At 47.0% G+C, this 15422-nt stretch overlaps 1 protein-coding gene across 4 annotated transcripts in view; it reads right to left on the bottom strand.

Annotated features, from left to right (window-relative positions):
• Positions 1-15422, bottom strand: part of FRMD4B (FERM domain containing 4B) — a 92662-nt gene that overhangs the window by 54945 nt on the left and 22295 nt on the right. For 3 of the 4 annotated variants that reach the window (XM_069027627.1, XM_069027628.1, XM_069027626.1), the window contains 3 exons: positions 3860-3925; positions 3052-3146; positions 1468-1560 (listed from right to left, as the gene is read on the bottom strand). In XM_069027627.1, coding sequence (XP_068883728.1) covers positions 1468-1560; positions 3052-3146; positions 3860-3925 — 254 coding nt within the window. Of the gene's footprint in view, positions 1-1467; positions 1561-3051; positions 3147-3859; positions 3926-15422 lie in introns of those variants that run through there. The other variant, XM_069027629.1, reaches the window with a different exon arrangement.

The raw sequence follows: 15422 nt of genomic DNA on the forward strand, positions 1-15422 counted from the left end.
AGTTTATGCCAGCTGGCAATAATTAAAATCTCAAAGGATTATCATGTTTCCTTATTGAACAGCAAAAGCTCAGGGATGAGAAGTGATGAAGAAAAAAGAGGAATCTGCAGATTCCTCCATTTCCAGTAATGCAAGTGGAAACTGCAGGTTTTGAAGTGGCTTTTCTGCTGGAATTATCTATTTTCTATGGGTCAGGCAGTTTCTGTAGTGTTAATTATTTCTGTATCCTCCTGCTCTGCATCTCACTGTCCACCTCCTTGGTTGCCTGTTTTGGATCTCATGACCCCAGAGGAGTCAGGCTAAAATTTCCCTTCTAAAAGTTGATCTTGCCAAGCCCACTCCTCACAGATTAACTCTTGCCCAAGTCTCTGCACAGCTTGTCCTCCTGAGGACCATCTTGCAACAGAGAGGGCCAAAATGAAAACCATAAGCAAACACCAAAAATTCCAACCAACAGAATGCTCAGGTTATAGGATTGCCTTCACAGATTTCTTGGGCTGCCATAGGCTTTAACCTCCCAGATCCTGATCAAACATGGTAAATATAGTGAGGAGCGCATCATCCCTTTATAAATGGAGCTTTTTCTTTCTGTTAAGTGTGGAAGAGGAGCTCTGAACACCACCACACATCAGCACGTATTCAGCCAGAACAAAGTGCCACTTGTTTGTCCCATTCCCTTGATGACCAATGGGGGACATGGGGAGGCGACGGTGCCGACTGACCCAGCTACACAAGAGGCTCTGCCTTGGAAGTGCTTCAAATAATTAAGCACACAAGGCATAAATTTACCCAGATCTGAAAAGCAAATGAGGTCAGTCTGCTCTCATTTTCCCTCATAGACTGCAAGGAAAACAAAAACTCCAACAATATTAAGAATATGATGCTTGATCTTTCCTGCCAGCACAGCTCTGTTTCGTAGGATGTGCGTTTTTTTCAGGCTCTCAACCAGCGGAGCTCTGCCAGCAACAGCCCTAAAGTAATGCAATTACATTGGCCAAAATCATCATTTTGCCAGGGATTTTATTCTTTCCTGGGGACTGGTTAAGCTGTGAGCAAAACAGCCATCAGCAATCCCTTTAAAGTACAGACAACCCTTAGGTAAACAGAAGGAAAAAAGTAAGTATGGTTGTTTAAATAAACTATATTGCAAGCTAGCACATTTAAAGACAAGTCAGGCAAAGAAGATACTTAAAATACAAGGTTTTAAACAAAAAAAAACCCCAAACCCACCCTAGGAATAATGTCCTAGTAACAGTTTAAAAAGTAGAAGGTTCCAACCTACTTTATTTCATAGTGAAATACAAAAGAGAGCAGCACGTAGCCAGGGCCTAATCTCCTTCTAAAAATAACACATTGCTTTGACATTTATTTCCTTTATCAAATCTGTAATCAGTTATTTTAAACAAAACCCCCTGGTGATAAATAAACCCAAGTGGTAATGTTTGCTTGGTGGAAACAATTACTCACCTAACGGCAAAGTACAAAGTTGCTGGCCCTGGTTTCTTGGGCAAGTCATGGTCCAGGACACGGTGATCCAGCTGCAGCCAGACGCTCTGACCTCTACGGAAACAGGTCGGGGAGAAGGTTAAAAACTGGGATGGAAAATACAGAAATTGGTTCTCTTCAGTGCCCTCGTTTACTCCAAGTGTTACTTTAAAAAGTTGAAGACTCAGCTCCAAGGCAGGCAAACATCTCATCAAATGACTTCCTTTTTTTTTTCCTAACCCTTAACCCTGAAAGGCTGAGCCATGGGTGCCCTCCAGAGGCCACACACTCCCTCTGAGCACCCAGTCCTGTGCATACACCAAGGCAGGCGCTAGAATCCCACTGGAGTTTCTGGGGAAGCCAACAGCTTTCAGATAATCCCCTGGCAGCACTTTAAACCTCACTGTGACTCAGTGCCAGCAACCAAAAACATCCAGAAGAATTTCATGGCAGCTCCTCTAGGGGAAAAAATAAGCCAAGTACAAACAGTATCCTCAAGGGATTTACACAAGAGCTGGGGGAAGGTATTTTCCAGCAAGTGGAAGGACAAGGATGTGGCAAAAATATTCTAGGGATAGCCCAAGATGCGAGTGGCTGGTAAAAATACCACGGTGCTGGGGTCAGGGCCCCAGAGGGAGCAGCTCCTGTCAGCTCCATGAACTCCAGCGTGTCCCCAGGGCCAGTCCTGCACCTGTACGTGGGATGTGCCCCCCAGGGCGGCCCCAAACACGGCTCTGACAGGATTTGTAGGGGAAGCCTTCCATCCAGGACTGCACAAAAAGCGAGCAGGAACTGAAGCTATTCTCATTATACAAGAGGTTTATTTAGGGGCTGTATTAGTGCACAACTCTGTGTCCCCACTGCCCTAAGCACCTCTGCTCCATCTTTTCTGGGGGAGCTGAAGGTAACTCCTCTGGAGACGCTGGCCCTGCACCCAGCAGATGTGGGGAAGCATTTCAGTGCCCTGCTGAGATATGAGCCTAAACACCAGGTGAGATTGCAATTAACCCAGCTGACTCTGGGTTAGTGCCATGGAACAGATCTCCCACAGCGCTCCGGAGCCCGGACAGAGCATCGCGCCCAGGCTCAGCGGGAGGAGAGTGGCTCCTGGGCAGAACTAACCTCGTAGCTCACTCTGCTCGGGAAATTTGGGGTTAAAATGCTCAGTAATACATTTGAGATTCAGGTGAAAAGCAGTAGGAGCAATTCATTTTGGAAATAAATGCAAAACATTTTTGTTGTTACTAAAAGTGCAGAGGAGGAAAGCTGAGGGTATTCACATGGGAAATCAGTTTTTTCACATTGTGAGACAAATAAGAAATGTGAAATCATCAGGAAAGTATTTCACAGGGATCCTCTGGTTTGTGCCTGAAGATATTTCCCAAATAGTTTCTGTTTTGTGCCTTCCCCTTTCCCTAGCCAAGCAGCACAAGTACAAGGTAGGAAAACCTTTCTTCTTTGAAAGAAGAAGTCATTTTTCCATCATGCCAAGCTGCCACGGTTTCAGAAATAAGGTTTTACATTGCAATAAGGACACAGCTGTTTAAAATAAATAAACACACTCACGTATCATCGATAAATGTTATCCCAAAATACTCCTTTTCTTTCAGGTTGAAGTGTGAGGCCACCAGATCCAGCAACTCCCGAGACAAAAGTTTGGGCTATTGAAGGAATAAAAACAGTTTTTAATATTAATAGCTTATTTTTAAAAAATAGCTTTTAATATAAAATAAAAAAATTCTGTGCAAATACTGACATTTGAGTACACATGGCAATACTAAAAACCTGTTGTACAACTCAATCCAGAAGTGACATAGCAGACTCAGGGTGTCTCTGTGGAGCTGTGTGGGATGTGTGGAGCATGGAAAGGCAATTCTGTGCTTAATCCATGACATTAAGCTGAAGAGCCCAGACTAAGTGCTGCTTTCCTCTTCCTGGGGTAGAAGGCAGCATCCCAGGCTTTCCCACACTTAGAGCAGGAAGGATTTTTCAATTAAGAAAATATTGTGCAGTGGAGGATCTCATGCTTTGAGTTCTGTTATGGGAATAAAACATCCTCAAAACCACAGGGTTTTCTTCCCATCTAAATGACAAAAAGAACACCACCACAAGGGGTGTGTTTAATATACTTAATGAATTTTGGTGAAAGCAAAAGCTGAATGTAGAAGTGCAGACATTTTGCCCACGATGCACAGGGAAACCCTTCAGATAATCCAGATGTCAGGAGAAGCACATATGCCTGAGCACGCTTATTCTACTCCTGTGAGATTTTATAGTAAGAGGTATAACTTCAATCCCCACTTCAGCTCCTAAAAGAAAGTAAGCAGAGAAATCTGGCACTGGCTTCCAGTCCCCAAAAGAGCAAGGTCTGTACCTGAACCAGCAGCTCCAAGTTCCTGTCATCAAGGAGATGCACCTGGCAGTGCCGGCCCTCGGTCATCTGCAAAGACAGCAACACAGCCCTGTCAGGAGGGTGGGATTCCTGGCTTTCCTGGCTTGCACCAGAGCACACGAGGCTTGGGGACAAGGACAGTGTGAAGCAAGTGTCTGATTTTGATGGATAAGGGAATTGACTCCATATCCGAGCTGAGAGTCCTTCTCCGAGGACTCGATCTGGGGAGCTGCCTCAGCACTCTCAGCTCCTGTAAGCTTCAAGCTGGAATTAAGGGTACTTATCAGCACTCAGGATCAGATAAAAAACCCATAAATGCTGTGAGAATTAAATGTGAGGATGAGCCAGCCTGGCCAGTGCCACACCCACAGCCTTTTGCTCTGGTGAGAAGCAGATGACCAGCGACCCATGAAACCCAGATCTAGCCAACCCTCCCTGCAGACGAAGTCTTTACTAGCAAGTTAACATTTTCCCTTGGACAACTATTGGAAGTCATTGCCTCCATAGGATTCTTACATAGGAGCTGCACACATCAGGAAGGTGCTTGAACTGTGGGATTAAGAATGGGATGAGCTTTGCAACCTCTGATGCTATATCTGAACCACTTATTTCATGTCACATTTACCTCCTGCAAACTAAGAGTCTGCCTCTCTTTAAGAGGCGAGCAATTCAGAAATAGCTGCCCATTATGCCCTTTTAATATCTGCCCTTTGAAATCTAATACATTTCAATGAAAGCTTTTACATTATTTAATATCTGTTCTAATTCTGGGCCTTTCAGCAGCTTCAGTGAGGACCAGCTTTGCAACACTCTCCGGGTGAGAGCTGGTGAAGGAAACCTGGCTTTCATATTTATTCTCCCAGCCTCAAAGTAACTCACTTTCCTGACAGCACAAGCTTCCAGCCGACTATAAATTGTGAGCTGTGAGCAGAGGCCGGGGGTGGTTTGCTTAGACAGGGGCTCCCAGAGGGATTAAACAGTAACACGCAATGGTTTCTCCTTTCACATCCCTCTGGCTCCGCTGGGACAGGGACAAGGACAGCGCTGAGCTCTAGTGCCACCAGCACCTCTCATCACCTCCTGCCCCTGTGCATGCTGCTGCACACCCAAGCCCTACAAAGACTTAAAAATAAACACGATTTATACGTGATTCCAGTAGAACTGAAGAGACCTCCCACCTCTGCCCAGCGCAGCCCCGTTTGCACAGTGAGGGCTGCCGAGACACAGGCGCCTCTGTCACCAGCCAGCCCTTCTGCCCCAAGCACCCAAATTAACAAAGCTTCATTGTTCCAACTAATTGGGCTCATTTTGACCACAAGCCGAGAGGGAGTGCCCTCCTGAGGAGCTCTGCAAGCAGGTCAGAGATGAGCGTCTGCAGGCACAACTCCCTGTAGTGGCCGGGAAAACTGGGCTGCAGCATCTGTGCCCCAGCACTAGCAAGTCATGGCACTGCTGAGCATCACACCGCCCACCAAAACAGCAACAGCGGTACAAGGACCGTTTGCAGAGCGAGTCTAGAGGAAAGAAATCCCTTCCTTTCCCTTTGTCTGACTGCTACGAACATGGATTTGTACAGAAGTGCCAGATGAGGAGTGGCATAACTTGCACGCAGGAGTTCAGAGCACAGGGCTGCGCCCCCCCCGGAGACAGCAGCGATCTCACACCCCTGCATCCCTTGGGGCTGCACCCTGCAGAACATCATCCCCCATGCCCTGCACTCCCAGCAAGGTACCACTTCCAGAGTTTCATCCTTCGGGTTCTGGAAGAAAAGCTGCACCACCTCAACTCCAGCTTACAGCACAGTCCCTGATATTTATCTGCTGTCCAAACACGGCACCCAGAGCCCTTAAATCCATTATGATCTACTCCCGGGTCCATTTGTTCCTGAGAGCTGCAGTGCTGCCACGGCAGGCTCATAACTAAGTCGCGTGTTACCATCAATTAATCATTTCATCAGCGCACCCTTCAAGGTGGAGCATATTTCTGGCTCTGACACACTGTTACCAATCTGCCCCTGCTGTGAAGTGTCTGATCCAATAGTGTTTTTAAATCATTCCCCATCTGTTGCTCTGAGATAGCACGAGGGTTGCCATTATTTAATTGCGAGCTGCTTTAGCTTTCACCCAGTGAAATCACATTAATCACTTCTGACTGTTTTAATTGCCTCGGTTGTCTGTTGTTAAGTAAAAAAGGTTTCATTATAGCAAACACATCCACAAAGCCTCATGCTGAGGAGAAAGAAAGGTATCTAGATGGATTAAAATATAAAAGAAATACCAAGCATCATCCGTGCTTCAACTCAGCTATCCAAGGTAACTGCAAAGCACCTCAAAAGTAAATAAACCTCATGACACCCCTGAAGATAGGCGAGATATAATTATCCCTGATTTTATTGATGACACAACATAAGGAAACAGCTTAGAAGTCTGATTTACAGATATACAGACAACATTTAAAACCTGAGATGCCAGGAATCTTTTCTCAGAATTCACACATCCACTTCCCAGAGCACTGGGAAGTTCAGTCAAGAAGTTGCAGAAGATGCCAAGGTGCCCAGTGACAAAGCACCATGAAATGCCTTTGCTATGACAGACCTGGCAGCTCCCACCTGCGTCCCCAGAGCTCTCTGTGGCCATGGGCTCCTGTCACCACAGGAACACTTCGTCACATTGCTACAGGACAGCAATGTCCAGGGCCATGGAATGCCTGTGGCTGTAGCTCTGAGAAGAGCTGCTTGCACCCCTCCACTCCCCCAGCCCATTCCTGCTAAGACACCTTCTCCACCCAGGATGAGACACAAGGATACTCACTGTGTGGCATCACAGCCTGAGCAAGGAACACAAATCTGCTGGTCTGACCACCAGCTTTGCACCTGTAGGCTCCAATCCCCAAACAAAGCAGTGTTAATCCGGACAGTCCAAGCCCTTGTCCTCCTCCTGCACACCCAAAGTTTCAGCCACCAGCACCCTGGTTCCTGCAGCTGTGCAGGAGCTCACTCCAAGTATCCCCACCCCATTCCTGATGGGGCAGAGAGCACTTCACTTGGCTTACCCCGCTCTTACAATCAGAAATAAATAACTCCAAATTACTATCACAGGGAAGCACAAGCCCATCCTACATCAGGAATGTCGCCCACCAGAGAGGTCATCTCCAGGAGACAGCTCTCTCCTCACATTGAGCTGCCTCCCTGTGCAGACAGGGCTCTGATGTACAAGAATACTCACATTTCACAAGCCTGTTCTGTACAGGAGGTAGAACCAAAAGCTTTGGAAGTTATTGCAGCTGCAAGCTCACCTCACAAGCTTTGGAGTGTCAATCCCTTCCACCAGCCGTGTCCAGTCCCAGGTGTGACATGACTGTGGCACAGCAATGCCACAGCAATTCTCCAGCACAGTCACAGGTACCAGTAATCTGGTCCCATCCTCTTGCCTGGAGAAAAGCTGGAGAGCTTCATTAAGAGGTTTCCATCACTTTCATCAATGGATTTTGACCAGGGAAAGGTGCCTCCAGCTCAGCAACTGGAGACTCTGAGCTCCTGAAGCCAGAGCAGCAAAGGACTCGTTTTTAACTCTGCCAATGACACTGGTGTGATTTATTTGATTTATTCCCCGCAGCACATCCGCTTGCAGGTTTGTTTCCTCAGGCTCTGGGAAGGGACTTGTGCTGTGTCCCAACTCCCAGGGCACTGGGCTCCTCAAAGACCCAAAGCCCTGGAGTCCTTGCTTATACATTTTCTTTCATCTTTAATTCAGGGCACCCTGCTAATCTGAACAATATAATTGATTTTCTATGTGTTGGACCAATCCATCACGAGATGAGCACAGCTGTCTGGCTCAGTCAAAAGCTAGTGTGAGCAGTCTTGAGATATTTATACACACACACATCTGTTTTCAGCTTATTCTCATTGACTTGGCATTGTCTGTATAAATGAACAATTTTTGCAACATGCCCCCAAATTGGTCATCTTAGCAGTTATTTTTAAAAGCCTGCTAATATTTAAGCTATTATCCAGTAAAAGAAGCAGCAGCATAAAATTTGTGAAGCATCCTTGTGTCTCATCTCATTCCCAAAAGGAAATTAGGAGAGAGACATTACACAGCCCTATTTTTGGCAAAACCATACAGAGAGGCTGGGATCCTGGATTTTTATTGTTTCCCAAAGTCACTTGTATTCTCTGTATGCAACTAAGCAACAAAACCTCAGAAACGGAGAGGACTGCAAGGAGACAAACACTGTCCAATGCAGAAACACAGTTCTATCAAAATACTGTAGCTCTCCTAACTTACAGGCTGTCAGCAAGAATCTGATTCACACAGATCTTCAGTAAAAGAGGCAGATAATGAAGGGAAAAAACCGAGGAATTCTCAGAATATCCATGTGTGGAAACTAAAGCATATGAGACTGTAATTCTACATAGCAAATTACCATTATCATAAAGGTTTCATTAGCTGTGAGGAAACAACATCTTGCCCCCTCTTTTTTGTGACAAAAATATGATAAATTCTCCACCTAAAATCATCGAGGCAGATTTTCCACAACATCCATCTTTGAGAAGAAAATCAGCAATGCAGAGAAAAAAACCCTACTTCTTGGCTACATAGACCAGTTTCCTACAATATCCTGAGCCTGAATGTTTATTTGGGAAAAAGCACATGCAGGATATTTGTGCTATTTCTCTTGGACAGAAACATCCTCCCTATGCAAAGCTGGTTGTTACATGCAATATTTTTAGACATCCATGTGTGTCATCCCGTTAGGGAAAAAAATGAGAAAAAGAAAAGAGTAATTAGACAGGGTGTAAACAGGAAATCTCAAAAAAAAACCCCAAACCCTTAAGCCAAAAAAAAAGCTGTCAGAATAACACATCTCCTGAAGGGAAGCTTAGGAATGGAGAATCATGAAGGGTTTGGGTCAGGAGCAAAACCCAATGTGTTGCACTCCCTCCAGGTCAGATTTCTCCTCCCAGAACTGGGCAAGTTATAAAGAAGTCGCTTGGCCTATCTGTCACTGACTTCTATTTTTAAGCCTTTTTTGTTTTAAGGTCTAGGGAAAACCAAAAACAAAATCCCAAACCCTAAAAACTCCCTGGCAAAAGAAGAGAAGATTATATGTAAGCTGCACATAATTAAGACAAAACTGGCAACTGTGTCTGCCAGTGACGGGCTCAGAGCTCTGTGCATGCATCCCAGCTTTTCCCCCTGGGGAAGAGCCATGGTTTGGGCTCAGCAGCCCACGTGTGCACACCACTGGGAAAGTGTTACCTGCCCAGGGACAGGGTGGCCGAGCCAGGGTCCTGCAGCCACCTAAGTACCCATCAGCAGGAGCCTTAAAACCACCCCCACCTACCTCCAGCAAGGCTTCACACCTTTAATACCCTGAATTCCATGAGAAGTCTTTTGGAAGGAGCAAACCTCTTCCCCCAGTTCTCCTCTTTCCTTCCTTCCAAGATAAACCCTTTTGTTCAGGCCTGGGTGCTCCTGGAAACATCCGTGTGTGACACCAGGGATTTGCTCCCAGCTGCACTGAACTGTGCACATTATTTCCATCAGCTCCTGGCAGGGTAACCACGTGAAATTAAACTTCACTAGCAGATGAATGGTTCCAAAAGGTATTTTATAGGCAGGAAAAAACACCTGTACTGATGCATCCAGTGATGAGAGAGAAAGGGGAACCATTTTCCCTAAATAAATGGCCAGCACACAGCCTTAAACCTGCACTTTGAAAAGTGAGGAATTGGACTGTGGTACATCATTAGTACGTAGATTATAAAAACTGGCTCATTTATTCCTGGAAACAGCCACACCACAGTGGCTCAGGCAGTCAGAGCACTGAAGGAACTAATACAGATAACAAAAAGCCGAAGAGCAAAATTCCCTTTCCCAGAATGCTGTCCCTTTGCACACTGATTTCACAAAGACTGTGCCATGAGGGCATCCCAAAATGCTTCCATCCTGCTTTTGGCAGCGACTCAGAGGCAGCAGCACTGCTTTCCAGGTGCACAAGCCCAGAGCACCAGCCTGGAACTTTAAAGGATTTCATGTCCAAATCCCTACCTGAGCTGCAGTTAACCACCCATTAAAGCGTCACCAGTAATTTCTTGTAAAGGTTCTGGGGTTTTATCCAAACCTCTCTTCTGTAACTCATAAAGCCTACAAGAGATTTCAAAGCTCAATACTGAAGTCCCTAAACTTCACATTTTCATTGGCATTTAGGTGGGTTTTTTCCTTTGGATCTGAAGGCATTTAGGATCAGCTCCTCAGCTGCCTCAGATCAGCAGTGCTTCACTGACTTTGGTACAATCAGCCAGCTTATGTCTGGCCCCTGAACGTGCACAGCCTGATCAAAATGTGAAATCACATGCAAGGATGTCTTGCAATAAGGAGCTGCCCTAACCAGGCACAGCTCAGGAAAATAAAAGCCTTTGCCTGTCCTTCTGGAAGGAAGGGGCCTGCATGCAGCTGGGGGGAAGAGGGAAAAAGTTATAATGGTTTAAATGAGCTCAGAGTTTCCTGGTGTGTCTGTTGGGAGAGCAAAGCTTCATCATGTTCCAGCACTTGGAGTCGCTCAGAACTTTACAGAATAAGCAGAAAAATAACAGACAGAAGTTTGGGGTTTTACCAGCATTTCTGTGGAAGCTTTTTAAAGAATCTGCACAGATCTTCAAAGACACCATGATGCACATTCTGGGGAACCCATCTGCAACCCACAGGTCTTTCCTGACGAGTGTAGGTGCCACCACTCAGTGTCCCATGGCGGGAGGTGCTCAGGGTGAAACTGATGGATGGGGATTAGAAATGCTCCACTCTCCCACGGGTGAAGAGCTGAGGAAGGGAAGCATTGCCCCATCCCACACCCCACTGTGGGCCTCTCCACCAGCTTTTTTGCCACAGAGCAGTGCAGTGCCCTCCCCTGTGGACTCACTGGTACCTCCTGCAATGCCCAATGGGTCAGCTCTGGATCCAGAAACTTGTGTTTTCCCAGTCTCTGCTCACACCAGCCAGGGCAGCCAGTGGTTCCTGCCATGACACCACAGTCTGGCTCACATAGACACAATAAACCTGCAGTGATCCCTTCGAGGGCAGTGGCAGAGGTTCCACCAGCTTTATGGGGGCAGACCATGTCTCCAGACATACTGCCTCTCCTTCCTAATCTTCAAGTCATAAAGGCGGCTTTGGCTGAAGTCCTGTTTCCAGTGGAGTCAATTAATTTTGCCATTAATTTTAATAGGGTCAGGATTTTGCCTTAAATAATTTGTTATCTCACTATTAACCTTTAACAGAAGCCAGTATCTGCCTAATGTTAAATAGTCAGTGATGCTCCACAATGGCTGGCTACATCTTTCATCCTTTGTGCTCTGGCAAACCATCCTGTAGGACCAATGTCACCTCCCCAGGTGACTCCAAGTGCCACCCCCATCCCTCCCAAGGGCTGCAGAGGCCCCCCTGGCTCTGCACACTCATGGGGTGCTTACCCACAGCAACTGCAGGGACTGTACAGAGCCATTCCCAGCCTCAGGGTGTTCTCTTTCTGAGGACCAGCCAGGCAGGGACAGACACTGAAAGCCATGACTGAACAACGTGCACAGAAATAACGTTTTAAGATGAGACAGGCTGCAGAAAAGCACGAGCTTTGCACTTTGATGCCCCTTTGATGATGCTCTACATGGAAATGTTGGCTCTGCTGAAGTTTGGCAATGAGCTGGAGATAAAACACAGTGCCTGGAACAGGGGGCTGAGAGGCTCCCTGGGTTGCATGGCACCTTCCTAAAATAGCCATGTGAGCTGGAGATACGATGAAAAAACTGGCTCCTGCAGAGCATCAACTGACTTTCATGTAAGCCCCACCAGCTGAGCCAGTGAAAACGTCTGGCACAGGGACAGCCCAAGTGCTCTCCCTCACTGCAGGCACTGTGGCTTTGCAGGGCCACATGCCAACAGACTTTCCATGCAACTCTCCTTTTCCCCATTTATTCTATTATTTCTCATTGCAGGGGATGGCAAATCTAAGGGACTCTTTCATTCACTCTGTTGATGGCTTGTACGGGATGACAGGCACAGCCTCCTGGGGTCATTAGAAGATCCCACTCACCAGAGCAGGTTGTGGGGCTCTAAACCTCATCCTCCTCTCCCAAAATTCTCAGAAATAATGGTGAGCACACTGTAATAAAACCCCTGAAACTGAACAAACAAGAAGAGAAGCAATAAATTAAAATCCAGGGAACAAATTAATTCAATCTTCCTCAAAATGGTAAATCCAGTAACCCAGCCAGGAGTTAAAGTCCTCTGCCAAGAACGAAATATAAGCAGGAGAATTGCAGCTTCTTGCTCCCTATCAGGAGCACGCAATGTAAAAACCTCACCCCTCTCCTCCCCATGAGGCAGTGTGGCTGCCTTTCCTGATGCTACCCATGGCTTATCCTGTACTTGCCTTTGCTCCATTCCACACAGGGTGCAGGGGTTTTTCACTGTGCACCAGCACAGGAATGAAAGCACTCAAGTGCACAGGCAACAATCAGCCCGGTGGCAGGAGGCAGAGGGAAGAACTGCTGCTAAAAACTCTTCCCTGGCTCTGCTGGCCCCAGGCTTTCCAGCTGCCAAGCAGCATCCAGCCAGCATTTCACCTCTGCTGGCACTGCCAAAAGCCACAGGAACTCTCTGGCAGTGTTATCATGGATGCTGAATCCCTCTGACAGAGGGGAAGAGGTTAGATATCCTCTTGAAGGATCAGCACCTTTATTGCAGGAGTATTCTCCTTAAAGGCGTCTCATGCTGAAAACGGGAGTGTTTCTCAAACAGGTCGTGTCATTCCACATGTGCTGATGTACCATTCCTGCCACTTTGCAGTGCATTTAAAACAATAGCGAGAAAAGAATAGGCAGGCAACTCTGCAGCTAATCCTATAAAAAAGCTATCAGGAAAATTAATAGGAAACAATCAGTACAAATCTACCACAAATATCAAGTCAACGAAATCCAACATCTGCTTTCCTTGGCAGAACACAGCCAGTAAATTCGTGTCTGCCGGAGACGCTCTTATCACCAGCACTGCTGAGACACTGCAGGCAGGTCATTACTGCACACAGCCCACAGTGATGTTTTGTTCCAGTGCAATCTCTTGGGAATTCAGGGGGAAAAAGTATCCTGTGGGATCAGAGGGCTTTCCTGGTGCTACCTGACCAAACAAAGGCAGAGGCAGCCCATGAAGGGGCACTGCCTAGAGGCAGCAGCATCCTCTGCCCCTGAATAAGCAGTGCCCACCGTGGGGCAGGGCTGGCCACCCGCCCTCCTGTGACCTGTCCTGACCTTTGCTGCTCAACCAGGAGGCAAAGTAGTTAATCTCCTGCTTCTTTGCTTAAGTCTCTACAACACGAATCTCACGGGATATTCTGTGCAGAGCTTCTGGTAACTTTTCCTGAGTTTTACCTCACCCCAGAAGCCATCCCTGACCCACTCGAACAAACTCAGCTTTCCCTGTTACAGGAATAGTTACAGAAGACTAAAAAATACCCTTATAGAAGAGTAGTTTTACATCCCTGGAGACCCACGCCCTGCCCTTTATGCCTTTTTGCCTCTCCCCAGCCCTGCACCTCTCCCTCATTTCTGATGACTTTTCACAGGATGCTCCTCTATCTCCTCCACCACCTCCCTGCTCACCCCTGAGTTGGGTTTTAGAGGGAAAGCTCCCAAAGCAGGAGACACAGGCAGAGCAAGCTGTGACCAAATATCTGCCATCCCCTCGAGGCAGCACCTCATCCTCTAAAGGCATCTTGAATCTCTTCCTCTCCTGCCCCATCCAGGTCCCTGCACCCAGCATCCCGCCTTGGACTTTTCCAGCCACTCATGCTTGGCAACAGCCTCTCAGGAAACCCAGATGCCAGCCTTGGATGGACAGCAAATAAGAAGGAGGTGAAAAATAATTTTAAAAGAAGGCTAAAGCACAAGTCCTTTAAATCTGCAACTCTTTAAAAAATTGCAAAGAGCAAACAAATGAACCAAGAGAAGTCACAACAGTGAGTATGGGCTGGAGCAGGCAGCGAGCAGCGTTTCTGTGGAGGCAAGGAGCCAACATTTGCAGTGCCAGCACCTTGCCAGGCACTCGGCAGGGCTGATCTGGATGGCTCCATATTTCACTTTTAAAGCAAAACAAGTGCTTTGGATCAAAGGCTCTTTCTCAGCAGCCGTTACCTTCCAGCTCTGTGTGCACTGCTGCATCTCCAGGCCACCTCTTCAAAAGGGTTTTTGGGGGGGGAGAGGGGAGGGGACCTTATGAGGAGATATTTAATAGTTGCGTGCTGAAAGGAGTTACTGTACCAGGCGCCGACCGCCTTTTCTCAGGAGTCATGAATCTGTGCTTTGTTCGGGTTAAATCATATCTCAGAGCAGCCCATAAGGGTAATCTCTGAAAAGAGGTTTTCTCTCCAACCAGAAGTTATAGATCTTTGCTCCAGCTGCAGCAAAGTTACCAGGATCCAGCTTGGATTTAGCCCTTTCCTAAAGCAGCCAAGGCAGCACTTACAACAAAGGCAGGAAAAAGCAGCTGTAAATGCTGGGATAAACAAACAGCCCCTTATCTCCTCAATGGAGTGCAAAAGATGCAAAGCAATTTTTATGGACTGACCCTTCAAGGCAAAGAGAAGAGCAAGCAGAAAGGTTTCACCCTACACCACCCAAACTTTCTTTGCTCTGTGCTGCTTTCTGGCTGCCGGCTCTCCGGGGCTCACAGCTCTGAGCTCTGCACGATGTTTAACTCAGGACACACTGCAGCAGCACTAAATAACATTATCTGTCACTGCTAAGCATCAGAAATTAAAATACAGCCTCTTACCTCCACATCACACACCCTGCTGGTTTAAATGGACTGGAGACACCCAAGAAGTACTCCCAGCATGCATGCACTAAGCCTTCATGTTTTCTGTACTTTCAAGCAGGGGGAAGGAGGGAGACATGATCCCGGACTTCTTCCGTTGCCATATAATCTGAAGGAAGTGACCTTCACTTTTGTTGCTTTGATTACAGATTCAGAAACAAAAGCCCTTCCAGTGTGAGCCAGGGGACACATGGGGTTGAAATGGGATTGTTAAAAATGCGAAAGCATTACAACTGTGGGTTGGTTTTTTTCTTTTTTCCCTGTCTGTAATATTAACCCCTTTATTATAAAACAAAACCGAATGAAAAGCCAGCAGTTACTGACCAAAAGCATAGCACAGGTGCCAGTCCTGGGGCAGTGAGACAGCTCGGTGTGGGATCAGGGTCCCTGTGTCACAGCAGTGGCTGAGGACCCCCACGCTGGCAGTTCTGTGCTCGCTGGGAGCTTCCATCGCCCCTCCCAGCTCCTCCACCCCACACACTCCTATCTGGGGACAGGAGGGTCCTTTGTGTAAAGACTTGGCACAGCACTAAAACTTCAATCCATCCCCAGTCTGAACCCCTTGGAGCAAGGCTGAGCCCTGTGGCAGTGGGGACCAGCCCATCTGAAGGGATACAGGCACAGAGACAACCAGAGCTTGTCTTCTCAGCACACCTGCCCTCACTTCATACACTCACACC

Source organism: Aphelocoma coerulescens, chromosome 12 (assembly GCF_041296385.1).
Source record: "Aphelocoma coerulescens isolate FSJ_1873_10779 chromosome 12, UR_Acoe_1.0, whole genome shotgun sequence".
Taxonomy (NCBI): Eukaryota; Metazoa; Chordata; class Aves; order Passeriformes; family Corvidae; genus Aphelocoma; species Aphelocoma coerulescens.